The sequence below is a fragment of the Netta rufina genome (assembly GCF_964035555.1).
Source record: "Netta rufina genome assembly, chromosome: 1".
In the NCBI taxonomy this organism is placed as follows: Eukaryota; Metazoa; Chordata; class Aves; order Anseriformes; family Anatidae; genus Netta; species Netta rufina.
Window position 1 is genome coordinate 23,697,435 of NC_140123.1, and position 26,107 is coordinate 23,723,541.

The following is a 26,107-nucleotide window of genomic DNA, read 5'->3' on the forward strand; positions in this document are numbered from 1 at the left end:
CTGTTTTATGTCAGGAGGGAATATTTTGAGTAGGTAGTAAGGAGGGAAAAAATAAGTCAGTAAGGATGATCAAATATGGGAACAGGTTGTCCAGTGAGGCTGTGAAACCATCCTTGTAAATACTTAAAAACTCAGCTAGATGAGGGCTAGAGCAAATTGAGTAGACAGTTCAACCAGGTGAGCTGCAGTTGTCCCTCCTAAGCTAAACTATTCTGTGATTATAGATCTTTGAATTTTCCACTCCACTGTTTTTTCCCTATCTTGGAAAATTATTTTGTCATATAGAGAAATTCTACAGGTTTTCCCCCTTTCAGGCTTTTTTTCTTTATTTTTTTTCTTTTCCCTGCTTTAGCCTTTCCCCAGTGCAAACACTATCTAGGAGATTGAATATGTGTTAGGAAACTTCCCGTTTCTCTTGATTATAACTTCTCCTAATTTGAGACAGAACAGACATCGAATCTGACTTTAAGCTGAGATACTTCTCCAAAGAACAAAAGCATAGATCTCATCTCTTCTTATTTTCTCCTACAGTAATGGTATACAGTTAAATAATACAGATAAACTTGCTTGTTCACATGTGGAAAACTGGGTGAACGCTGTTTTGTCTGTATTAGAAGTATAAGCTTTATTTGCTGTAGATGTGCTGCCGTTCAGATGCTTCCATATCGTGAATGCAAGATTAGGTAGCTAAGATGCCACAGTAGATCTTCTGAAAAGAAATGCATCTTGATATCTTCAATCTGTCATTATTCAGTGGAGTTATACTACTGGAAGGTAAAATAATCCTTCTGACTCAGCTGGTTTCATGCTGGGATGAGTGCTTAGCAGTTTGTGCAACTTAAATGTTGTTTTAATGAGACCTTCAGCCAGTACTTGAAGGACCTAGGCAGGACTGGAAGAATGGAGACCGAACCAGTACAAGGAATTCCACAATGCAGGGTGGTTTTTGTTGTTGTTTTTCGGAGTTGCAAGGGGAGCAAATGCAGAGATTCTGTATCAGGTGACATTATTTGAAATCTACACACCAGATGTGATTTCTGGTGTGGTTTTTTTGTTTGTCTCCCCCAACATTGTTTCTTGTCTGCACATGAATGTTCAGCTCTGACAGCGAAAAGCCTCAAAAAAGACGGCATTCTGCTGACACTAAAAAGTGACTGAAATTTCTGTAGAAATACTTAATGGCTGGAAAAATGTGCCTAGGTGTCCATTTCACAAGATATAGTGCTCACTGAAAACACTGCTTATCTTAATCTCATGGTGTATTTTTGTTATGCTTCAACCTTTCCAGGATTGGCACTGTTCTCAAACATTGCAAGAGTTTGTACAAATTGCCTAATTACCTGATTAATTTCCCTTTTTTTTTTTTTTTTTTTTTTCAGTGATGTTAGAACTCAAAATTTGCTTTTCTTTTGTAGTACCTCGTCAATTGCACAACAGAAATTTACTCCAAAAAGTTAAAGGATGCTCCCTTCTAGAAATAAATACACACTTCCCTGTGTTAGCCAGAGTTATTATAATAACCAGTAACTGTTATCTCCAAAGCTGATATGGCTTGTTTGAACTTTATTTGAAATCTGTGTGGAGATTTCACGAAGAAAAAACAAACTACATATGCCTGAACAAGACTTTGACCTCTACCTTGAACATTTTCCCCTCTTCTCTATAATAATTTGAAGACTTTCTTAAGAAAATGGTAGTGTCTTGCAGCACTGCTGCTTAATGGTTCTTTCCCGACGTGAACCCAATGAAAAGGCCCACCACAGGTCTTTGTTTGCCTCGTGTTGAGTACCTTGGTATAAGGAATATTTGTCTTCTAAGCCGAGCCTTCTTTCTGAGTTCATTTGTCTTTGTTTTCCTGTGTGTAATTTTAGGCTTATCTGTCATCAGTTTTGTCTGTTAGAAAGGGAGGTCTCTAAAAGGCAGTTCTAGCAATGGTGGCAGCTAAGCAGAGTTCTTTTAAAAACGAAATGTTTTCCAGTGAAGGCTCTTGAAAGGTGGTCATGTTCTCATTTAAATTTTTTCTCATAGGACTATCATTTTATAGTTGTAACTATATAACTGTTCAGAGATTATATAGTAGATTAACAAGTAGTAGTAGTAATAATAATAATAATTAAAGTTTACAGCACGTGAGAAAGATCGTGCCTGCGGAAACATTCTCTGTCTTTTACTTCCTGGAGCAATCTAGCATTAAATTTGCTGTGGTGTTTTGGTTTCTAACATACTGATGTGTTAAAAAAATGATAGGTACTGATTTGTTGATAATGCATCATTATGGAATTTTGCTCATTCAGTGGATATATATAACTTAAAATTTTTACTTAATACATTTTTCTTTTTTGTGACTTGCAGACAGATGCCAGCAGTAAAGCTATATTCTCAAAAGTGATGGTAATAACAAGTAAGTCAGTTGAAGTATTTATACCATCTAAAAATTAAGGTCGATATATATATTTCTTTCTTCTTTTAAAAATCACTTGAGATAAGCTTATAACAAATAAGCTTTGTAACAGGCATGTGCCCTTCAGCATTTATTATAGAATGTGTATTAATTGGTGTTAGCTAAGCTGATAAACTACTTATTGGCTTACCTGGTTTTGATGTGCCAGTATTGTAAGTGTTGGGAGAAGGCACAAGAGTTTGTGTTTCAGTAGCAGGACGGCACTTTGTAGGCAGAACTGTGTAACCTAAACTCTTACCAAAAAAAAAAAAAAAAAAAAAAAAAAAGCAACACTTCTTCTTTCTTCTGGTACACCCTACAGCCTGGTGTACCAATAGCATTAGTACCAGTGAGAAAGAGAAAAACTTACTTTACAATTCTGAACTTTTTAAACAAAGCTTTTTTAAAAGATGCAAACTGTTATTTTGGCAAAAATAGTACTGTTTAAAGCCAATGTGGAGGAAAAACTCAATCATGCTGCTTGGTTGGCCATGTCCCAGGTACTTTTTTCTTTACTTATGATATGTTTAATATTTATTATATAATTTATTATAGAATAGTATTGATAATTGTCTATTAATATGTTGGTGTGAGTCTTTGAACTTGTGTAACATACATCCTGATATTTATTGAAATAAATAGTCATTTCTTTTGCTTACTTAAAGGAAACCTTCCTGATCCGGGGAAAGCTCAAGATTTCATGAAGAAATTTACACAAGTTCTAGAAGATGATGAAAAGATAAGAAGTCAGCTAGAAATGCTTGTTAGCCCAACATGCTCGTGCAAACAGGCTGAGGGATGTGTGGTAAGAATAGTTCTTAAAATACATGAATGTTTTGGGAACTAAATTGATTATAAACTTAATTGAAACTTAAATTGCAGAGGGAAATTACAAAGAAGTTGGGCAACCCAAAACAACCAACAAATCCTTTCCTGGAAATGATAAAATTTCTTCTTGAGAGAATTGCTCCTGTACACATTGATACTGAATCCATCAGGTAATTTTGTGTGTGTGTTGTTGTCTGTAGATCACAGAGTTTGAAACCAGGGTTTGTAATTCTGTCTTTAAGCACAAGCAGCAACGGATTGACGGCAGGAGGGTAGTTTTTAAGGCCTATGACCTGCAATATTTTCTTCTGTTTCTCTTAGCTTAGGGGTTTCCATTCAGAGTGTAGCTGCACAAACAATTGATTTGTCATTCAGCACAGCTGGAACAAACTGTCAGTAAAATGGATCTGTTGCTGATGGGGAAAGTTTGATTTGTGAGTGACTGACTTACATTAAAAGGAATTTCTGTCCATGGCTTTTAAGTACTTGAGCTTTTCAGTTTCTGCCTGTCACATATACAATGTAATGGAGCCATTGAGACTTCATTTAAAAATCTTTTTCAGAGAAGTTCCTAACATAATTTTTCTTTTGATCTTGGATTAAGTATAATGCATACCTAGACTTTTTTCAAATTTGAAAGTGCATTTAAAAAAAATCATGGAAGCAATATCAAATGTGCATTTAAAGTAATACTCAAATTGTTGGAAAGTTTTAATACTTGTTTCGCCATGTACCGATTGACTGACCCCCGTACAGTAAACACGGGGGAAAAAAATAAAATAAAAAGTATATATTTTCAGTTTCTCCACAGAATTGGTCATCCTCCATCTCTGTAAATTATCAATAACTTCTTCATTTTTGAGACTGTCAGGCTGTTTTGTTTTGCTATAGATTGTTATTTGTGTCCAATTAGGAGTAGAAAAAAATGGAAAGTCTGAGTAGGTGTCTCTTTGCTTCCACTGATTATAAATATCCCTTACAGAATTTACTGCAGGTATATTCTGAATATTGTACAGTCCTTTACAGGGAAGCTGCCTACAGCACTTACTAACAAGATCATTTGGATAATCACCATTTCCCTTCCTAGGGTACAGTGTAAGAAAAAAACAAGCAGTCAAAACAAGCAAGGTGAAATATGCAGGAGACAAGTCTCTTAAATTTCTGATCATCTTCCAGCACAGCTGTTTAATGGTTATTTTATTTATTGCTGTTAGACTAAGCAGTATTAATGGTTATTTTCTATAAATTATTAAGAATCCACAGGATCTAGTACCCTGATCATAATTCTTATTTGAATTTGTTTCTTTTAATGCTCAAATTATTTTATTTCTTCGGTCATCCTTCTAGACTAATGTATAATGCTTAATCCATGATGCTTAAATGTTTTTTAACTTCATGCTTAATGGGTGATGAAGACAATCATATTGTGTATGTAGTTGAATTGCATTTATTTTATAATAGGCTTATGTTGTGTATGTATTGCAGTAAACACAAGGCCATGTTTTTATCTTCCTCTTCAGTGCCCTTATCAAGCAAGTAAACAAATCTATAGATGGAACAGCTGATGATGAAGATGAGGGTGTACCTACTGACCAGGCAATCAGAGCAGGTCTTGAATTGCTTAAGGCAAGTGTACTCTTGGTGGTCAGTAAGCATGTAAAAACTTTCTAAAGTAACATTGTTAAAATAAATTTGTAATTAGCCCTCAATATCTTCAGTCATAAGCATTTTGCTGGGTATCTGGAAGAATATCGGTTTGATTATGATTGTCTATGCACATCTTCTGTGAGTTATATATAAGGCTATATTAGAAATCATTTAGAAGCTTTTCTACAAGTTAAAAGTAGCTCTATGTGTGACATCAGCAGCTGAGTTTTGAGTACTAGAGTGTGAATTCAGAGGATCGTGAATACAGTTAATACTACTTCTAGAACTGTACCATAGTTGTTTATCTGTACAATGCAGTGGTTCTCCTGAGTTCCACGTAAATTGGGGTCTTATCTATAACTATTGTCTGTAGTTTTTCTTGAGACTTGGTTAACACAGCAAACCCTATCAAGATGCATTTCTGGGGACATTGTACAGAATTTCTTACTCTGTCCTCCCTTCTTCCTAGGAGGAAAAAGGCTGATCACTATGTTAATTGCAAATGCTGTTGAAAGCATGAAACTAAGTGCAGCTAAATAGGTCTTTCACTTTCACTTAGTACTTTTAAAGCTAGTGTATTTGAGAGAGACTCTACAGTTTATCCTGTATTTGCTAGGAAAGGTACTTGTGTCATACTGCCATCATATAACTGAGGTCATATTGGGAGTAGTCCAACTGTGGGTTGATCTCAGAGGCCTCAAAATCTACAGGACTCTCACACTGAAGCATTCAGAACATCTTAGATCAGCTAAGACTCTGACAGCTTCCATGTACTTCTGATATTGGGGGCCCTAGAGCTCCAGGTGGGGTCTCATGAGAGCAGAGCAGAGGGGGAGAATCCCCTCCCTCACCCTGCTGGCCATACTGCTCTTGATGCAGCTGAGGATACAGGTGGCTTTCTGGGCTGCTCCATCATATGGAAAGATGTTAATAATCAACAAACACTTTAAAATGAAGGAAAGACAAAGTTTCAGAGAGGAACAGATGAGGATTTTGTTTTAAAGTGGCACGATTGTCATACTTGAAGATAGAGTCAGCAGAGTCCAAGAATATGAAGGAGAGGTAGAAGATCTGGTCAGCTCTGGTAGTGTCTAGGAGTGTCTGGAGACTGTATTGGGTACGTTGCTCACTACAGAGCAACGTACCCAAGAGTTGTTCCACTTAGCAAGGAAAACAGTTGCATGATCTAAGGGGTCTGGGAGCACACAAGCTTCATTCTTTTTGGAGAAACAAAATTACAAGATAACCACCATTATGTTTCTCTTAAAACCTGCTTCTGCTGTAACCCTGTACTTGCTAATGTAGATGTAGCCACTGAGAAGTGCATGCTTACAGTAACAGCAGAAGTAATTGAGACTGCAAAATTGGGTAAAATAGATGAGACAATGTATAAAGACAGAAGGTTAAGAGATGCTTTAAAAAAAAAAAAAAAAAAAAAAGAAAAAGAGAAATATGGATTATGTGATAAAAACAGACTGTTTTAAAAATATTCCAAGATGGCAGGAAAAAGTGACTTTTGAAGGAGTGTTCAATCTACGTGGGCCTTTACAAAATTTTAACATGGCTTTTTTTTTTTTTTGGCAGGTACTTTCATTTACCCACCCTATCTCATTTCATTCCGCTGAAACTTTTGAATCTCTCTTGGCTTGCTTGAAAATGGATGATGAAAAAGTGGCAGAAGCTGCGTTACAAATTTTCAAAAACACAGGAGGCAAGATTGAAGAAGACTTTCCTCATATAAGATCGTAAGTTGTATATCTTATTCTGAGTAGTGTTTTTCATCATATGGGTTTTTAGAATCTCATTCTTGCTTTGGCAGGATATAGTGTTATACTACATTCTTCTGGAAGAAAGTATCACTTCAGATAAAACAGTAAAGATTTGCATGACTTTAAAATGCAGTCACTTTTTGAAGAATAGAAGTGAAATGTATGCAAAGAAGTATTAGCTGATATGTCCCTGATACTGCTATAATTTGTATAATTGCCTTTCAGATTCACTTCTTATAAAATTAAGTATATAGCGATGGAAAAATGTTCTTTGCAATCTAATATCCAGGGAGTAGGGATGTGTAGATAAGAATATTTTGAAAAGAGCATTTTAGTAGCTTATGCAGGTAAAATGTTTGTTTTGCCACATGAGATTATATCAGTGAAAACTGCTGTATTTTTTTACTTCCAAGTCACATAAATAACCATTTTTTCCTGTCTTTGAAAAATTGCCATAACCAGGAGAATTATTAGCATTTTCACAGAGGTGTTGTATTCTATATATGTAAATAGTTATTCTTTGTTAGTTCGATATTGTGGGAAGATTCTAGTTTTTGAAAAGGTGCTTATCTTTTTTTCCCTTTTTTTTCCAGTGCTTTGCTTCCAGTGTTGCACCATAAAGCTAAAAAAGGACCTCCTCGCCAAGCCAAGTATGCTATTCACTGCATCCATGCAATATTTTCCAGCAAAGAAACACAGTTTGCACAGATATTTGAGGTAAAATGAAAATATTTCGGTTGCTTTTTATTAGTCTTTCATAGTGCATGTGTGAATTGAAGGTTACAGTGGCAATTTGTATGGCGAGTTAGTTGTGTTGAACTTAAAGATATGATAGTAAAAATGGTAGTAGAATATAGTTTTTCGTGTCCCATGATCCATCATTATACTGGAAGAGATTGCTAAGAGGAGTTGTGGATACCCCCTTTCTGGAAGCTTTCAAGGCTAAATTGGATGGGACTTTGTTCAACTTGACCTAGTGGAAGGTACCCCTGCTCATGGCAGGGGGATTGGAACTAGGTAATCTTTAGAGGCCCCTTCCAACCCAAGCCCTTCTATGATCATGTATAAGGTTATGTATTTTAATAAACTAGAGTAAAACAAAGTTTTGGACAGTCTGCTAGACCTATGAACAGTTCCTGGAAAGAAGACCCATACACCACTCCTCGGCTCCATTGGGATTGGCCCAAAGTATTCAGATTCTTACAGAAGTTATGAAAAACTGAATTATGGTAGAAGTTATTTAAATAGATGTCATCGTTTTAATTGCAAATGTCCTTTTTAATTAGGGCCCATTAGTCTTTTATCTCAAAGGGTAAATCAGTCCACTACTGAAATTGCCATCTTGAAATTCAGTATGCCCACGTCTTAAACAGGAAATTACATTTTTAATCCATTTTTTCCTAGATGGTCCTTCTTGAGCTACCACTTTGAACTACCCAGATACGATTAACATTTTGTCTATTTCTTCTTGATTTTTCTTTCAATTCATAGGAGACCTACGGGTTGGAGAAGGTGTTTAAATCTAAATAATTAACAGTTCTTTCAAAATTATATTTCTGAGATAGAAATGTGTGTTGCCCTCTTCCCCACCCCCTGACCCAAACAAGACACAGATTATATGAATAATATTTGAATTTGTTGCCTTTATTCTAGCCACTGCATAAAAGTCTGGATCCAAGCAATTTTGAGCATCTCATTACACCGTTGGTTACTATTGGCCACATAGCCATGCTAGCACCTGATCAATTTGCTGCTCCTTTGAAATCCTTGGTTGCCACTTTTATTGTTAAAGATTTGCTAATGAATGATAGGGTGAGTATTTTTAAAATCTTGTTCAAAGATTCCCCTTCTCCTGTAGTGGGATACTCATCAAGTACTTGTAAAAATATTTGGTTTTGCTGGTTCTACATTTTTTATGCTTCTCCTTCGATTTCCACATACGCTGTGTGACCCAGTTGAAAACTCACAATACAGGAAAGGTAGGAGCACTGGTTTGGTAGTCCTTACAAAGATGATACGCTGTATAGCACAGCATTTGATTGCTCATGTGTTGCCTTTTGTTAAAAGTAGTATTGTTACTGACTTTGCTCAGTCTATTGTCTTAAGTGAGCAAGTTGTGATTTATTTATTTTTTTAGGAGTATGTGTGTTGGGTTAATGTGACAAGCTTCCTGCAAGGAGTGGCAGAGATGAAGAGTGATGAGTTCACTGCAGTCCCCATTCCCTTTCTCCCTGCACTGCTCAGTTGGGGTGGAAGTAAGGAGGGAGAAGAATTAAGATTGAGGCTGAGCCTGGGAAAAAGTGGGGTTAGGGACAAAGGTGTTTTTAGTTTGCCTTTAGTTCTCAGTGCCTTCCTCTGATTTTAACTGGCAACAAATTCAATTCATCTTCCTTAAGCCAGGTCTGTTTAGCCCATGACAGTAATTGGTGAGCGATCTCCCTGTCCCTGTCTCAACCCATGAACTGTTTCACCACATTTGCTCCTCTGATCTTGCTGAGGAGAGGAAGTGAGAGAGCAGCTGGGTGGGCACCTGGAAGCCAGCCAAGACTAAACCACATGGTGCATTTGAAATTAAAATACATTTTTTAAATGGAAGACTGTTAATCTTAATTTGTCTGAGAATTCTGTATTGATAGTGGTTATAAAATGGAAAAACCAAAAAACAAAAACTTGTGTGTTGTCAGCTATATTTAGGGAAAGATTTACAGTCTAAAGCTATGCATGTGAGGTTCAAATATACTGGATATTGAAAATGTTGACAATTGTTTTCAAAGCAGTGTTTATTACATGGAAATGACTGCTTTGGAGTGTAATAATGACAACAAAAACCCTTGTGCTAGTGATACATTTGCTGATATTTGAGTACTGAGGTAAGAACAGTATCTCACTTCTGTAACGGTTACTTCTATAAAATACACAAGGCATGAAGCTAACCAGTGAGTGCTGCTGTATTGTTTTCAGAAGCAAACAGGAAAGAGGAGATTACAGCAGGTTTCACTGAAGAGTAACAGTAGTGTAACAAAATGTAATATTTGGTTTAGATTCCAGGAAAAAAGACAACAAAACTTTGGGTCCCAGATGAAGAAGTGTCTCCTGAAACGCTTGTCAAAGTAAGTAGCATTTAATATGTTTTCTTGTGATTGTGAGTGTAAAAGGTAATAAAGAAAATTAAGTGTCTGGATTCCTACAGCTGTCAGTTCTGTTTGCTTGTCACTTTTCTAAAAGTAAAAATGATTAGCTATTTTAAAATTAACAACTCTATAAGAATACACATTTTTTTTGATTGACAGAGAAAATAATTTGGTTTTGGGAGCATCTACTTTTACTTTTATAAATAAATACATTCTGTATACTCCATATTTAATTTTTATTGAAGGTTTGTTAGAGGTTTTGTGTGCAACACTCAAGTGGTTTAGATGTAGTCACGATTGAAGATATTTTTTTTCCTGTTTAGCAGGAATTAAATGTCATAGGGACATTGTTAATGTCTTCCCTTTTCTTTGGAATTTTTAGGACATTTCAAGAAACTTTTAGTGTTTTGGAGTATGGAAAAAGTTGTTCTTGGATTTCATTTTTTGTAAATAAATACATGTGTTACATTGTATGCAGAGAAGAGTAATGTGAATAGAGAAAATAATTTAAAAAATACTTCATTTTTTTCATGCTTAATGTCACTTGAAGCTTGTTCTTTCTAAAGTTTATTAATTTTTAATTAATCTTATAATAATATATTTTCATCTCAAGTTTATTGTTATAATTTCTGTGCTTGCTGGTAGATATTCTTTCATTTTGCAGAGATAGACTTATGCTGTAGAAAATACATCCTATGTCTATTTGTCTTCAAATTATATTTAGAGAGATTATATTACAGCATTTTATTTTGTAATTAGAAAGATGCATGTACTTTGTACCCTGCTGTTTGAGTTAATTAGAGCAGTTATTTCATTTCCAGTGCCTTTTGAATAAAGTTGCTCTGATGGTGTTAAGAAGTTGTTTGCCTTCTCTCTTGAACTTGTTAAACCATTTTTAGCACGGGACCTCCTGGTCTGCTGGTTTTATAAGTTCTTTGGTTTACAGCTTGTTACCGAGCTGATTATTGAAAATTTTTCAGTTATGTTTGGAGCTGATCTGTTAGTTTTCTGTGCATTCAATTTTTATGCTTAGCAAAGGTATTTGCTAAGCAAAGGTATTTTTCCTATTTGTGCAAGGCCAGGGTTGCATAGTACACTCCCAAGTCTGTTTAAAAAAAAGCTTGGTTTTCTTCATTTCACGAACTGCTGGTTTATGATTTCACTTGAGTGTAACTTGTAGTAGTAAAGAATAATTTTAAAATTTTTAAAATGATTTATGAAGGTGTGTAGTATCTCTTTAAAACTTTTTTTTGTTGTTGTTGTTGATAAAACCTTTCATACGGCTTGGCTATTTAGGAGTGAAGTTGGCTTATAGAAAATCTTAAGGCAACTTGGAGTTGAAGCCAAGCTTGAAAGTTGTAAGAAGTATTTATTGGCAAGGAAAAACAGGTTACTGTGAAAATTGATCTGAAAATTTAATTAGCATTTATTACCATTGTGAAGCCTATATTTAATGACCACTGCAGGCCATGCCATTAGTTTATGAATGGATTTCTCTGACAGCGTTTTCTTTACTCTGGTGTTAAAAGCCTTTTTCTTCTTTTGTAACATGACTGTATAATAGAGCTAATGGGTATCTTAAAGCTAGCAGGTTTAATTATGAAAGGGGGAAGGAAAGATGAACAGAAAAATTATATCCTCATTTAGGCTGGGAGGTGCTGTCCACCCTAACAGCCAGACTGTTAGATGGAGGTTGGGCTTTTGGATGCTAAACCTTAAGTGAAATGAGGTCTGTAGATGAATGTTTCATTGCAGTATTAATTATTAGACTCAAATTCTTATGCCCGGCACACGAGTTTCTGCTCTCAAGCAGTAATCTCTCTTGACAGTGATCGCTACTGAATATTTCAGTGCACCTTGCGGCTAGACTGAGACTTAAGTAGTAGCAGTAGCATTCCTTGTTTCTTTCTATATACACTGCAGTATTAGATTTCTAATCCTATTTCTCTAGCTGTGCTTTAAGGTAGGTACTGCTTCATTTTTCATTACTGTACAAACCTTGAAGTTCTGTAAATATTCTTGTGGCATTTGTGGCTCTGGATACTTGAATAGTAGAATTTTGAGCTACCTGCTGTTGTTGTAATGTGGATGTAGAAGGGAGACAGTGTTTATAGGATTGTTTTCTAGGCTTGCTTCATGGGATGGGAACCCATTTTATTCTTACAGTGGAGATACAACAGTAACCTTGATCAGAGAAAAGGGCTAAAATTTACTGTTGATATTCTTTATTGCTAATTTTCATCTTTAAAAATTGATACTTATTCATTGCTGATGACTTATGTAAAGGCTTGTTGTATTATTAATTTCAGTTATCTCATGTGACAAGTCAGGGATCTGTCACGTTATATTCACCATCTCAGAAAAAAAAATAATTTTTTCTTGAGCTTAGAATACACCTAGTTCATGTTGTGCAACTAAATCTATTACAAGGGAGTCATTTGTGACTTTTGATATGGTTCTGACCTGTGTAGGATTTTGACTTGCTTGACGTTTTCATGTTGTATATAATCTAAACTTTCATTTTTAGTCTCAGAGGAGAATTCTAGGCTCATGCAACGTAAATTGAAACAAGAAGTTCAGAGTGGATATAAGAAAAGAAATGTGAAAAGAGTCAGGCAGTGTAACGTGTTGTCAGGAGGCTGTGCAATCTCTATTCTTGGAGGATTTCAACACCCAACTGGATAAAAGTGAGACCAACGTGGTCTGACTTCATAGCTGACCTTCATTTGAGCAGGAGATTGGGCTGGACATGACCTGACACTCCTCCTAATCTGAATTATCCTTTAATAGTTATCCTGTTTGGCTGCAAAGATCAAATTTAAAACATGAGGATGGTGCAAACTCATGTTTGTTTAAGTCTTCTGGTAGCCAGAAACAGCGACTGGGGATTTTCATGTCCCAAACTAATTTCACAGGAATATTTAACTCTGAGGGGTTGCTGTAATCTCATCAAGACGTCATTAACACCAGCAGAGAAGTAGGGAACAGAGTGGGGGTGAAGGAAAATTGTGAAGGACCTGGGATTAGGACTTTGTATGTGGTGAAATGCCTAGAGGAGACTCACACAGTAAAACTAGGGGGAAGGGGTTGTGGAGGGGCAGGGAGAAGCAAAAGTAGCTTGGTGCTAATGCAGTTACTCAGTTCTGGGAGTGAAGGTTGCTATGCACCACTTACTTGAAGACCAAATAGAGTTGTTTCTATCCTCGCAACAAATGGGAAGGCGTAATGATATAGGTTATGAAATGAAGAAATTGAATTGATAAACTGTCAAGACAATTGCTGCTGCTATTATTATTACGATTACCATCATCGCCTGATAGATACCTACCAACTGTTTCAGTGGAAGACCAACCGAAGGTTAGGGCAAGACTGAATTTCATTTTCGTTCCACAGACTCCATTTGTGCTTTTAGTGCTTGATAGCCTGCCTCCTGCTGGTGTTAGCCAATACACTTGGGTCTGTCAGCGGAGCAGATGGGCTGCAGTGCTAAAAATGAACTCATAAAGATAACAATCGTAGAATTTAAAGATCTGAAGGACCCATTATGATCAGTTTGTTACATGGAGGAAATCAGCTGCATGATGGAAATTTGTTCAGTAATGTTGTGAATGGTCTCTGTGAAGTTGGTAGAACTGCCTTTTCCATTAAGGACAAAATTCTCAGTTACTGTGTAGAAGAAACAAGTTTATATTAAAGCAGAGTAACCAGACTCAGCCCACAGTAGGTTCCTTCCAGTGCTAGCTTCATTTTTTTTTTCTATATTCATCTTAGATTTCCAGAACTTTTGAGTTCTCACCGTTTGATTTTTATTTCGCCATGATGTTTATTTGATTCAAATGAACATTTTCATTTTACTGGAAGAGAATATTCTTCTTTCTGCTTTCTTCATTGTCACTGCTCTGAAGAAAAAATAACAGAGAGATTCAGATACTAAAACAAACTTAATCTCCAAATTCATGCTTTACTTTCGCTAATGAAATGTGAAATTATTCAGTGTTTTGTGATAGCTGCTGGATTCTGCATATTTTTTAGAAGCTTGCCTTGAAAGACTTGATGTTTCCATTGGCAAAGAATAAGTTAACATCAGTAACGGTCTTTGAGGCTTTTCTTTTAATATCTGTTACAGAAATACTCTTTTCCAGGACCAGTGGTCTTAATACAGGTTGATACTGGTTGAAATGTCTATGAAGTGTTTTTTAATTTATGCTTCTTAAATAATTTTATACTCTCAAATATTACACATATAAAGATTTTATAGGGATTATTTAAGCATAGGAATTATATGAGGATGGAAATCTGTTTCACACTTTGATCCACTATGACTATAAATTGTTTTGCCTATTCTACAATGTACTAATTAATAAATAAGGTCAATTAAGACAATGTTGTCACAGGACAGAATATGTGATTGCTTAGTGGAAAGAACTGTTCAGACTTTAAATAAATGTTGTGTGACTTCTGTTTGCTATAATAAATACTTAAGATTTTCAGTGAAAAGTTGTCTTTTTATCTGTCTAGTTATCTTTCAGTAGTGTGCACAGTACTTTTAAATGATGTTTTGCAGCCTTGACAAGCTTATGTTAGTAAAAAGCACTTGAGAAAATACCGTGTGATTAAACTGATAGATATTTTTAGATTATTTTACAATTTTACAACAATATACGTTTTTATAATCATAGGTTTAATATACTGAATAAGTCATATTTTTTTTATAATCATAGGTTTAATATACTGAATAAGTCATATTTATGATTATATTAAATATAAGTAAAATATTTTGTAGTGCGTACTATTGAAGTTATTTTTAAAGAGAGGCTTGTGGTGTGATTTGACTTTCGTATATCAAAATCTCTTTCAGATTCAGGCCATCAAGATGATGGTTCGATGGTTGCTAGGAATGAAGAACAACCACAGTAAATCAGGAACTTCTACTCTAAGGTTGCTAACAACAATATTACACAGTGACGGAGATTTGACAGAGCAGGGGAAAATTAGGTATGTAAAGACAATAAAGTTGTGATATCTCTGACGCAGTGGGGGAGAGTACCTACATTTTAGTCAAATTAGTACTTAAACTATTCTGTTAGTATTTTAAAATGTTTATACAATTTGTTTTGTAAGAACTAATGGTAAGCTTGGCTGAATTCCTACGTAAGTTTGCTGAGTCTTACTTTATTTTCACATTGTAGATATATTTTAACTTTTAATCTTCTTCATCTCTTTCTTCAAAGGGCTATTATTCATACTGCATGAATAAACTGAGTAACTTCTTTCCCACTGAAAATTGGTTTTTATTTTTTTTGTGCAGCTTGCCACTGCTGATGTACCAGTTGTTTGCTAAAGGTCTATAGGCAGGCTTTTTAATAGTAAATAATAGTATATTGCAGGAAATCAGATGGGAATAGCTAGTGCGTAAGGCACTTCTGTTTGAAGGCACACTTCATTCCCTGTAGGCCTCTAAAAGTGAGAGGAGGATGGAAATGGATAAAGAAGATTAAGTCTCAATAAATTATTTCCCTTTTAGGTGGTTGTTAGACACTTTTTTATTTTTTTTTCTGGGTATCTTCTTAATCCGCTGCTGTAGGGGAAATGACAAATTGTCAGTCATTATTGTTTTCCAAACACTGAAAATTTCTGTCTACAGAAACCATTGAGTGCATGCGTGGATTGTGCCAGTAGGAGTAAAAGATTTTAATTTGGGGATAGAGTTAAATGTTAGTGTTTATGCAAATTAAAACCTATGTTGTGTGTGTAAAATTGCAAATCTGAGAATTTTCTAGGATGTTATCTTTGTAACAACATAGAGTCTTTCTTAAAGTTCCTTGTAAATAGCTGTTTTATAGTTTTAAATTCTGTAATATGACAGTTCATGGCATTTACTAGGGAACTAAGCTGACAGTATGTTAGCTTTTAGTATAACTGCTCAGAGATCGTTGTTGGCTTATCTAGTAGCTTGTCAACATATCAGTTTTGTAGGACCTGTGCATTTTCACACTTGGAGTGATGATTCAATACCGTGTGTGTTTTAGAAATACAATTTTCCCACTCTTTTTGTGTTCCTGGTAACAGCTGTATGTAACGATATGGTCAGCTCTCCATTATTCAAATTACTGGAGGGCTGAGATATCTTCAGTGGAGGCAGAAAGCCGCAATGAAGTGTGAGGTTGCCCTGTGTTAGAGACTGTTTGGGTCGAGCTAGGATTCTTTAATACAGTTCTTGTCATAATTTACAGGTTTTTTTTTTAAGGGTACCTTAATCTAGATTGCAGGATCCAGGGGATTTCCTTGTCTTATGGTCCTGTGGAGATGACAGGTTGCACCCTATTCCTGTTTCCAAGTCCATCCATTAGCAGGCCTGACTGCAAACCTCAAATGGGGAAGCAGAGGATGCTTGCCCCTGTATGTGCAGCCAGCCACAAACAAATGAACATAAACAGCAGAACCTCATCTTCCTAGGAAACCATATAAAACAAAGTGTAAATAGCCTGATAAGCCTCTAAGAATTGATGTTGAAGGAAAAACCCTTTCTGCTGATCCTTCCTCTATTTCACTACAAGACCCTTTGTCTTACTGACCAGCTAGCCCAACTGGAATTGCTTGCTGCTGCATTTGTCTGGCTCTTGCAAATACACCCTCCAACCCCAGAGCCTGAACCTCTTCATGGGGATGAATGATGATCCAACTGAGACCCTATGGTAAGGATTAAAGAGCCAGACCAGCATGGGTGACATTTGTAGGGTCTGTCTGTATGGACCGTCTGACTAAGGAGAGGAAGTGGATGAGACCTTCTCAGACAGCTGGCAACAACCTCACATTTGCAGACCTTGGTCCTCATGGGGGACTTCAACCACACAGATACCTGCTGGAGAATCAACACAGCAGGGCATAAGCAATCCAGGAGATTCCTGAAGAGTATCAGTTACAACTTCCTGGCGTGAGCGATGGAGGAGGCAGCAAGGAGAGGTGCTCCAGTAGGCCTAGCACTCTAGCTTGCTAGGGATGCTAAGATTGAAGGCAGCCTTGGCTGCAGTGACTGTGAGATGATGAAATTCGGGATACTGAGAAGAGGGAACAGGGCAAAAAGCAAGATCACAATGCTGGACTTCAGGAGGGTGGACTTTGGCCTCTTCAGTGACCTACTTGGAAGAATCCTATCAAAAAAGGCCCTGGAGGGGAGAGGAGCTCAAGAAACCTGGTTTATATTCCAGGATCGCCTCATCTAAGTTCAAGAGTTCTGACAAAGAAAGTCTGTTCTGACAAATAGAAGGTCAGGTGAAGATACCAGGAGACTTGTGTGGGTGAACAAGATGCTCCTGGCAAAACTTGCTTATGAAAAGAGGTATGCAGAAGGTGGAAGAAGGGTCAGGTAACCCGGGAGGAATAGAGAAGCTGTCTGAGCATGCAGAGACAGAGAGGAAAATCAAAGCCCAAATGGAATTGAATCTGGTGAGGGTTGTCAAAGACAACAAGAAGAGCTTGTACACAGCTGACTGAAGGAAGATTAGGGAAGATGGACACCTGCTGCTGAATAGGGCAGGGGCCCTGGTGACACAGAACGTGGAAAGTGCTGGGGTGCTGAATGCCTTCTTTGCCTCAGTCTTCACAAGTAAGACCAGCCTTCAGGAATCCCAGGCTCTGGAGACCAGGGAAGTCTGGAGCAGGGAAGATCTATTCCTGGTGGAAGAGGATCAATCAGGGAACACTTATGCAATCTGGACATACCGCTGCTGGGATGCACCCAGAGTGCTGAGAGCTAGCTGATGGCATTGTGAGGCCACTCTTAATCTCTGAATTATCGTGGTTGATTGGGAGACCTGCCTGAAGACTGGAGGACAGCATGTTTCTGATCTTCAAAAAGGTCCTGAAGAAGGTAACAGAGCAACTAATTCTCGAAAGCATTTCCGGGCACAGTAAAGTCATCAGGAGTAGGTTCAGCAATGGGTAGTCATGTTGGCCAACGTGATAATATTCTGTGGTGACATGGCCCTCTTGTGAGATGAGAGAAGAGCAGTGTATAGTGTCTGCCTTGACTTTAGGAAGGCTTTCAACACTGTCTCCATTAAAATACTCATAGAGAGGCTGATGAAACATGCACTGAATGAGTAGACAGTGAGATGGACTGAAATCTGGCTCAGAGGCCAAGCACAGAGTGTGGTGACTAGTGGCACACAGTCTTAGCTAGAGGCCAGACCTTTATTCATCACCATTTGTGAACACAATGGCAATGTGTACTGGGTCCCTACTGTAGACATCTGCTGCTGCTCCTCCTTTCAGACTAGAGTAGGCTTTGGAAGGGGTGAAATTGTCTGCTTGGTGCAGAACCTAGTCTTTTAAACTGTATTGGGTCTGCTGCTATTCTGTGTAGAGTCAATTTTTGTGTTTGTGGCTTGCATTTGTCTTTTGAACAATAACATGTAATTTGCTAAAGATAATTGAATTAACTGAAAGTGGCTGGGTTCAGGAGAGATTTAACCTCTTGTGAGCTGAGAGGCATGCTGAAATCATTTTTATTGTCATTCACTTTGGCGTTATAAGTTCATAGAATCATAGAATCATAGAATATCCTGAGTTGGAAGGGACCCTTAAGGATCATCAAGTCCAACTCTTGACACCGCACAGGTCTACCCAAAAGTTCAGACCATGTGACTAAGTGCACAGTCCAATCTCTTCTTAAATTCAGACAGGCTCGGTGCAGTGACCACTTCCCTGGGGAGCCTGTTCCAGTGTGCAACCACCCTCTCTGTGAAGAACCCCCTCCTGATGTCAAGCCTAAATTTCCCCTGCCTCAGCTTAACCCCGTTCCCGCGGGTCCTGTCACTGGTGTTAATGGAGAAAAGGTCTCCTGCCTCTCGACACCCCCTTACGAGGAAGTTGTAGACTGTGATGAGGTCTCCCCTCAGCCTCCTCTTCTCCAGGCTGAACAGGCCCAGTGACCTCAGCCGTTCTTCGTACGTCTTCCCCTCAAGGCCTTTCACCATCTTCGTAGCCCTCCTCTGGACACTCTCCAACAGTTTCATGTCCTTTTCATACTGTGATGCCCAGAACTGCACAGTACTCGAGGTGAGGCCGCACCAGCGCAGAGTAGAGCGGGACAATCACCTCCCTTGACCTACTAGCAATGCCGTGCTTGATGCACCCCAGGACACGGTTGGCCCTCCTGGCTGCCAGGGCACACTGCTGGCTCGTATTCAACTTGCTGTCTACCACGACCCCCAGATCCCTCTCTTCAAGTTCTAATCTTATTGTTCCACATCATTAGAAGTTTGTGCCAAAACTTATGGTTGATTCCTTAGTCAACCATGAAAGTGATTCTGTCCTCATACCTTTTTAATAAAACTACACAGCTGTACTTTCCAGTGACAGTGCAAGGGAATGGGATTTGTTAAATTTCAAAGCACAATTCAACGCAGAGTGTCAGGTGAAGGCAAAGACCCCACTTGGAAATCAAGTAAACAAATCCCTACTCTTCATCTTTCTTACTTTGAAGTAGTAGGTTTGTTGACTTTGCTAGATTGCTTTTAATTACTTTGAAATGTTAGCATATGTAGATTAAATTCACCAGTGTTGGAAACGTTTTAATATTGAATTTGGTCAACAAACAATATCTCAAAGGTCCTTTCATGGTCTTTTATTTTTTTATTTTTATAAGCCATAAACAGTTTTACAAATTTAAAATTCAATATGGTACTAATTTTCTCTTTCTGGTTAGGTAAAACGGCCAAGTTGGATATTACGTGCCTTATTTGTAGTGGAATTTTAATTTAATTTATGCTAAGTATAAAATAACCTACTTCCTTTGGAGGACACCAGCTGTTGCTGAAAATATTGACATTATGTATGCACCTGCAGTGAGATTTTTTTTCCAAAAAGATTATTGGTATTTTCTTTACAGTGAAGCTTACCAAGAGAAAAATTACTTAAATCTTTGGCTTTTAGAACTTGATGGTTGTACATTATAGATAATCTGCTACACCATCTGACACACAACGTTGTATTTAGACTTTTTTTAGAAGAAACTTTTTGTTCTGTGGAACGTGCTGACGAAATTGGACACTGGCATTTACACTCTGTGAAGCAGAAGGAAAAATTTTAACTACCAGTTTGCGAAGTGAGAGATGATTATATACCAGATACATTTTAAAGGCACATTTATTTGGATCATCCTTGTGCAGCCCACCACCTTAATTAAGACCAAGTATTTTGCACTTGATAATATCTTTCCGTGTGGTTGAACCTTTGTTCTCATTTCAAACATTTTATCTTCAACAATAGTAATAGCACTCCAGAGAACAAATGTCCAGGTCCCTCTTAGAGAGCTTCTGATAGGACAAGGGTGTCTGTGGTATTAATTTTTGAAATTATTAGAAGTAATTGAAAACTGTAATTACGTCAGACTGAATTTTTTATTACAGCCTTATTCATTGTGTATGTTGGGATAATGCAGATCAGAATGCTTTTCGCTGTGACAATTAGATCAAAATAAATCCTTTATTAAGAGTTTCTTTTAGTATAATCCTCTTAGGAAATAGGATAGATCTGATCTTCACATTTAATTGTTAAATGATACTCCTAACTGACACTGTCCTCTTCCTCCTTCCTGCAGCGTGCACACATGCTCATGGGTATTTCTGGGACACAAGACCATGTTACATGTACTGCACAAAGATTTAGCCAACTTATAAGTGAAACCTCTTTGATTCACTTTTCAGAATTAAATGCTATCACTACCAAAGCTAAGGAAGACTGAAAGTTCTTAATTTCATCCTTCCTTTGGCTCGCTCACTCTGTACTAGTAAGTTGTTATTGCTCGATTATCACTGGAGTGCAAACACTGAATCTTTATTGGGTTCACTTATCACAGTAGCTGCAATTTAAAGTGAAATTTAAGAACTAAATATTACCAAGTTAATCTTCATGCCCTGTTTGAAAACTAGTGCGGCCTTTGTCTGGTCATCTGGTTGCTCATTGTCTATTTAGTTTTTGAAAAGTTGCCATTTCCACAGAGTACTGAGTTGTACATAAAGCCTGGTTAGTCTAAATTAAGACTTAAGCTCTTTAGGTATTTTTTATCATGGACTCTGTGTTTAATAGTGGCTTTTCATCTTATTCTTTAAATGCCTTATACAGTTTTCATGGTAATGTACTTAAGAGTACAGTACTTACTGTTGCTAAGAGTAAAGGGCAAATGGTTAAGAAGTTTAAACAATATTAGCCCTCCTTGAATGAATGATTATTTCTAAATAACAATACAATTTGATTCCTGCTCCAGCATATCAAAGGAAGAAGCTGTACCTACTACTTCTGAATAGAAGAGAATATTAAGTGAGGGAGGCATTTATGAAGATCTTTCTTTGCCTGCTTTATCTGATAAAATAGAAGAGTAAAAGCCAAACTAAGTTTACTAATGGACACATGAAGTGAATATCAGTTTGCAAAGCTCATGTGAAGGTGCTTTTGACGTTCTGATAACCTTTGTAAATATGGTTGTAGGCTACAGAAAGATCTCTTCAAGCACTTGCTAGTTTTCATATCCAAAGATGAAGTGTTCTGCTACCTGCTAGTAGGTGGGAGTACAGTTTGGGTGTCCAAGTCAAGTAATTGTACTTTGAACATATTAAAAAGTTTTTAATTTGCTACACCCTTTTTGCTGTTGTCTTAAAGATACAATTCACTTAGTCACCTATAAAAATATCTAATTAAAATTAATTCTCATGGATGTGCAGCATGGATTTTGTGGTATCTGTTTTTGCTAAAAAAGGTTTGGCAACTCTGGGGACTAGAAACGAGCTATTTCTTTGGCAGGAGCCCCCTGCTGAAGTAAAAGCAGCATGCTGAACAGAAGTATCTTACAGGCCTAATGAGGTCTCTGAAGGTCAACTTGGACTGCGCTGATCCAATGCACAACTAAACCTGATTCACATCTATGTGGAAATTCTAGGAAATTCCAAGGAATATTTTTATTGTAAAGTTGGGGCAAGGTGTGTGGTCACAGACTTCAGAATGTGGTGGTGTGAAAACTACTTTTGATTAGCAGTTTTGCTGTTGACTGGGGGCTAGGAAGGAGGAAGAACCCATGGAAACTTTTCCTTCGTTTAAAAATACCTGTTTTTCAACAGTGCAAACTTACTGGGACTTAAGTCAAATAATTCTGTATTGCTTTATTAATTAACCTTCATAATCTGTGTGCTTGTTTTTCAGCAAACCTGATATGTCTCGGTTGAGGTTGGCTGCAGGGAGTGCTATTGTGAAGTTGGCACAAGAACCTTGTTACCATGAAATCATCACCTTAGAACAGTACCAGCTGTGTGCACTAGCCATAAATGTAAGGAAATTGGGTGTGATATGAGGGTTATCAAATAAATATGTATATATGTTGTTTGTTGTGTATATTTCTGCTAATTTGATTTTATGCAAAGCCCTCAGATTTGGCACGAGTGTATTTTTGTCCTATGTAATCCTGGAAATCTAGTTTGGGTAAGAATTAAGTATTTTGGACATTGGTGACAACAGAGAACTTTGCTTCTTGATACTTGGGTAGAATGCATTTGGAATGTGGAGGCCTGCAAAGGTAGTTGGCATCCTTTAAATAGCAGAAGAGGTAGGAGAGATTTTTCACTAGATATAGGGAGTTGTCATCCTGAACTTCTGCCTGTGAGCCCAAAGTAGCAGAAGGGAATTAACTTTCAAATTGTAAGTAGAGATGTAGAGATCCTCTGTGTTCCTGTCTTGTAAACTTTACAAATTCTGCAGAAATTGATTGGCCTTCTTATTTGTTTAACAAACTTTAGATTTTAAGCTATTTCAGGACAGGAATTCTGCCTTTACTTTTCCTTGAGACATCTAATGGATTATGAATACTTATTTGTAACTTTTCTAGATCTTCTTGATGTTTCCTGCAATTTTCTTTCTTTCTGCCAGACTGTCAAGTTCAGATCCTCAGATACAGAGTAACTGTAATGGTTTCCGTGAGTTTTGCGTTTCTAGGTTGTACTGTATTAATTTCTCACAGAGACTATCTGTGTATTTGTGTTTCAGAGGTTTGCATATGTACCTATGCATGCATATGTGTTTATGCTTAGTAGTAAAATCCGTTTACTGATGGTAGACTCTTAAGATTTTAGAATAACAGATAATATTCCTTCTTGACACAATCGAGTCTAGCCACAGATTAGGACACTCAGATGACATCACAGCCAACTCTGGTATTCCATAACTTAATTTACAGCAAGTTTTCTTTAAATGGACATACAAGAAAGCAGATTAAATAAAAGTAAAGGCAAAATTTTAAGAGTTGTAATGACTGCACGGGTTCTACTGTGGTGCTGTGCAGGGTATTGCATTTTTTTTTTTTTCTGAGAGAATGTCGTTCTCTATGTGGAATGATTGAAGTATAGAATACATGATGAAATGTTGTTGCTCCTTGCTATATTAAGGTTCTGGTGGTAAACAGAGACTTTATGATGATTAAATGCGTGTAGTTTCAGTCATTTTAAAATAAATTATGTATGCCTTTGGCCAGACCTGTAACCTCACCAGCAGTTAAGTTTTGATTTGCAGAACAAATTTATATGTCAGCAAAGCTTCATATTGAAATAGAATAGAAAGTAATTGAGCATGGTGCTGAGTACTTCAGTATTTAACAGACCTTAAGATCCTATTTAAGATTTAATAAGATTTGCTGTTGAAAATGCCATTCTAATTATATTCAGAATAACACTTTTAGATTGCTTAAGTTGCGTTAAAAAAAAACTCGCTCGGTTGCCTTCAGCAACTGTTTGAGGGTGTTTTAGTTGTTCCAGCAAGTCTGTCAATTTTCAAGAATCAGGGTCATGTCTGAGGGGCAACATACAGCTTTGTAAATATGTATTTTTAAAAGTTAGATGGTATCCTTCTGATAAATTGTAATTAGGTTCGGAAAGTAGATAGGTAAGGGTTACGTATTGTTTGTAGTTGTAGACTGTAAGAAATGTAGAAATTATTGCGTTTGGTCCTTTTTTCTCTCAGTGAACTAGTGTACTGAGGTGGTTTAAAGGTTATTTTTTATGTTAGGAGATAAATAAAACTCGTACCAATTTATGTCTTGCAGTCAGGTCAGTAGCAATGAACTATGCGTTCCTTTGGCCTCTGAATCAGGGAGGATGTCTTTGTCAGCTTACCAACTATGCACACCTCTGTTCTAAGCTTTCCAAAGATGTTAGGTAATGTTAACAAGCAGAAGAGGGCTCTATGTTACTCTTCTGCTGGGGGTGGATTTGCTGTGAAGGAAGGTTTTATACCCAGGCAGTAGATCACGAGTGTATTTTACAGATAAGGTTTGTAGTCTTGGGTCACTGCAGCTGCATTGGTCAGCTCTGGCTACAGAAGGCATTTCAGGGTTTCATAATGGGTAGAGGAAGACTATGGCTTCAAACCCAGAGGAAAATGGGGCTTGATGAATTTCTTCTGGATTTCATTTTTGGTTAGGGTGATATGGAAGCTTTTTTTTTTTTTTTTTTTTTTTTTTTCCTGTTTAAATCACACTTTTCAATCCCATTTGCAAATTTGTCAGATTGAGTGTTACCAATGGCTAGGTTTTGTCGCTACTCTTCCTGTTGGCTGATAGCTGGAAACCTGAATTGTTTCTGGTTTCAAAACTGTCATTTAACTAAAATATGTATTTATTCCTGTTAATGCTCTTTTTTCATATTTAGAGATAACAAATCTTTCCTCTTGACCTTACTTTGGCAGGGTACATAAGTCAAGCTGCTTAGGGAGTCTTGTTTACAGCACACTTTTCTCTACATTTCCTAGTAACTGTTTTCCACACCTGCTTCTGTTAACCTTTCTTGGCTTTGAATGGTGTCTTAAAGTATGTAGGTTATTTTTATACAGAGAATTTTAAAGTTCATAACTTTTCTGGAAATATGTTGCCTAATAGATCATAGGAGTACATTTGTCCCCCTTTGTACTTTGTGTTCTTTGACAATTCTTAGTTACGGGTTATTCTTTTCCATGGTCAGTTGTGGTTCATAGGCTTCTACATTATAGTGGAAATGCTTGGTAATCTCTTAAGCATGTGACCTTTAAATTTGCTGAATTTTATTCTGTTTCTAATGTTACTGTCTTGATGGAAAATTTGTGAAATTGCAGTAATAAAATGAACACGATTACTGGCGATTGAACAGTTGTTTCAGTGCAGATGTTCACCTTTGGCTCCACAAACCAAGTGGTCCCATTGTAAGCAATTTCATTAACTCTGTGCCACAGTACTGTGCCAAATTAATCCTTAGGTTCTGAGTGCCATATCTTTCTCTACAGCTTAAGCCTTAATTTTTCTTCTCACCTTCAGAGAAGCTTCAGTTGATTAATTCAATTTAAGTGTTCTGAATTGGTATAAAGAAACATTCCTACAGTTCCTACATTTCTGTGGTGGCAGGGTCTGAACTTGATTTTGGCATATTTACCCAGTCTTCTGTTTTATTTCACAGCCTGTGTTACTTTTAGAAAGGTTTACTGTTTACTTTTTTGTTTTGTTTTTAATAGGATGAATGTTACCAAGTGAGACAAATATTTGCTCAGAAACTTCACAAAGGGCTTTCTAGACTACGGCTGCCACTAGAATATATGGCTATTTGTGCACTGTGTGCAAAAGATCCAGTGAAAGAGAGAAGAGCTCATGCTAGGCAGTGCCTTGTGAAGAACATAAATGTCAGAAGGGAGTATCTGAAGCAACATGCAGCAGTTAGTGGTAAGAGAATAGAAGTCACTTTTTGGTACAAGTGCTAGAGTCCACGGGTAAATGTTAATAGACTGTGAAAATATTATTTGTCTTCTGTTGTTTTTTTGTTTGTTTGTTTGTTTGTTTACACAGAGTGGCTGTAAACCTTTGGTAAGTTTCACTCAGGTATCAAAACTGAAAACAGTCCAGATTTTCTCTTGAGTTTTTAATAGGCTTGTCTGAGATCTCTCAATTTCTTTAAAAGCTGTGTAAATGCTTATGCCTGTATTAGAAGTGCCTATATTAGAAGTGAAGCAGATTTTCAAAGGCAGATGTGTTCTGTTTGAACTTAATGGTTAATTATGTTGTAAGTGAAGTGGCAACGATTAATTTTTGGTAATTAATAATATGCAACCTTAATGACATTATAAATGCTGCACTGAATTGATGCTCTTTGAGCTGCTGTTCTGAGTAGCTTCTTATCTTGTCTTATGCTGGCAAAGGGCTATATTTGTAGGTACTTTAGGATGAGTTTTTGTAATTCTTTTCTTCCTAGTGACAACAGTCTGATCATAGGAATGCTTTTTAAGTTACT

General features: G+C 36.9%; 1 protein-coding gene across 3 annotated transcripts in view; it reads left to right on the forward strand.

Annotated features, from left to right (window-relative positions):
- The window catches only part of PDS5B (PDS5 cohesin associated factor B), a 110,956-nt gene that overhangs the window by 63,026 nt on the left and 21,823 nt on the right, over positions 1-26,107 (forward strand). For all 3 annotated transcript variants that reach the window (XM_084306136.1, XM_084306138.1, XM_084306137.1), the window contains exons 15-25: positions 2,353-2,401; positions 3,106-3,245; positions 3,323-3,438; positions 4,789-4,894; positions 6,500-6,660; positions 7,278-7,401; positions 8,338-8,496; positions 9,726-9,794; positions 14,674-14,810; positions 22,014-22,137; positions 25,338-25,542. In XM_084306136.1, the coding sequence (XP_084162262.1) occupies positions 2,353-2,401; positions 3,106-3,245; positions 3,323-3,438; positions 4,789-4,894; positions 6,500-6,660; positions 7,278-7,401; positions 8,338-8,496; positions 9,726-9,794; positions 14,674-14,810; positions 22,014-22,137; positions 25,338-25,542 (1,390 nt within the window). The remainder of the gene's footprint in view (positions 1-2,352; positions 2,402-3,105; positions 3,246-3,322; positions 3,439-4,788; positions 4,895-6,499; positions 6,661-7,277; positions 7,402-8,337; positions 8,497-9,725; positions 9,795-14,673; positions 14,811-22,013; positions 22,138-25,337; positions 25,543-26,107) is intronic.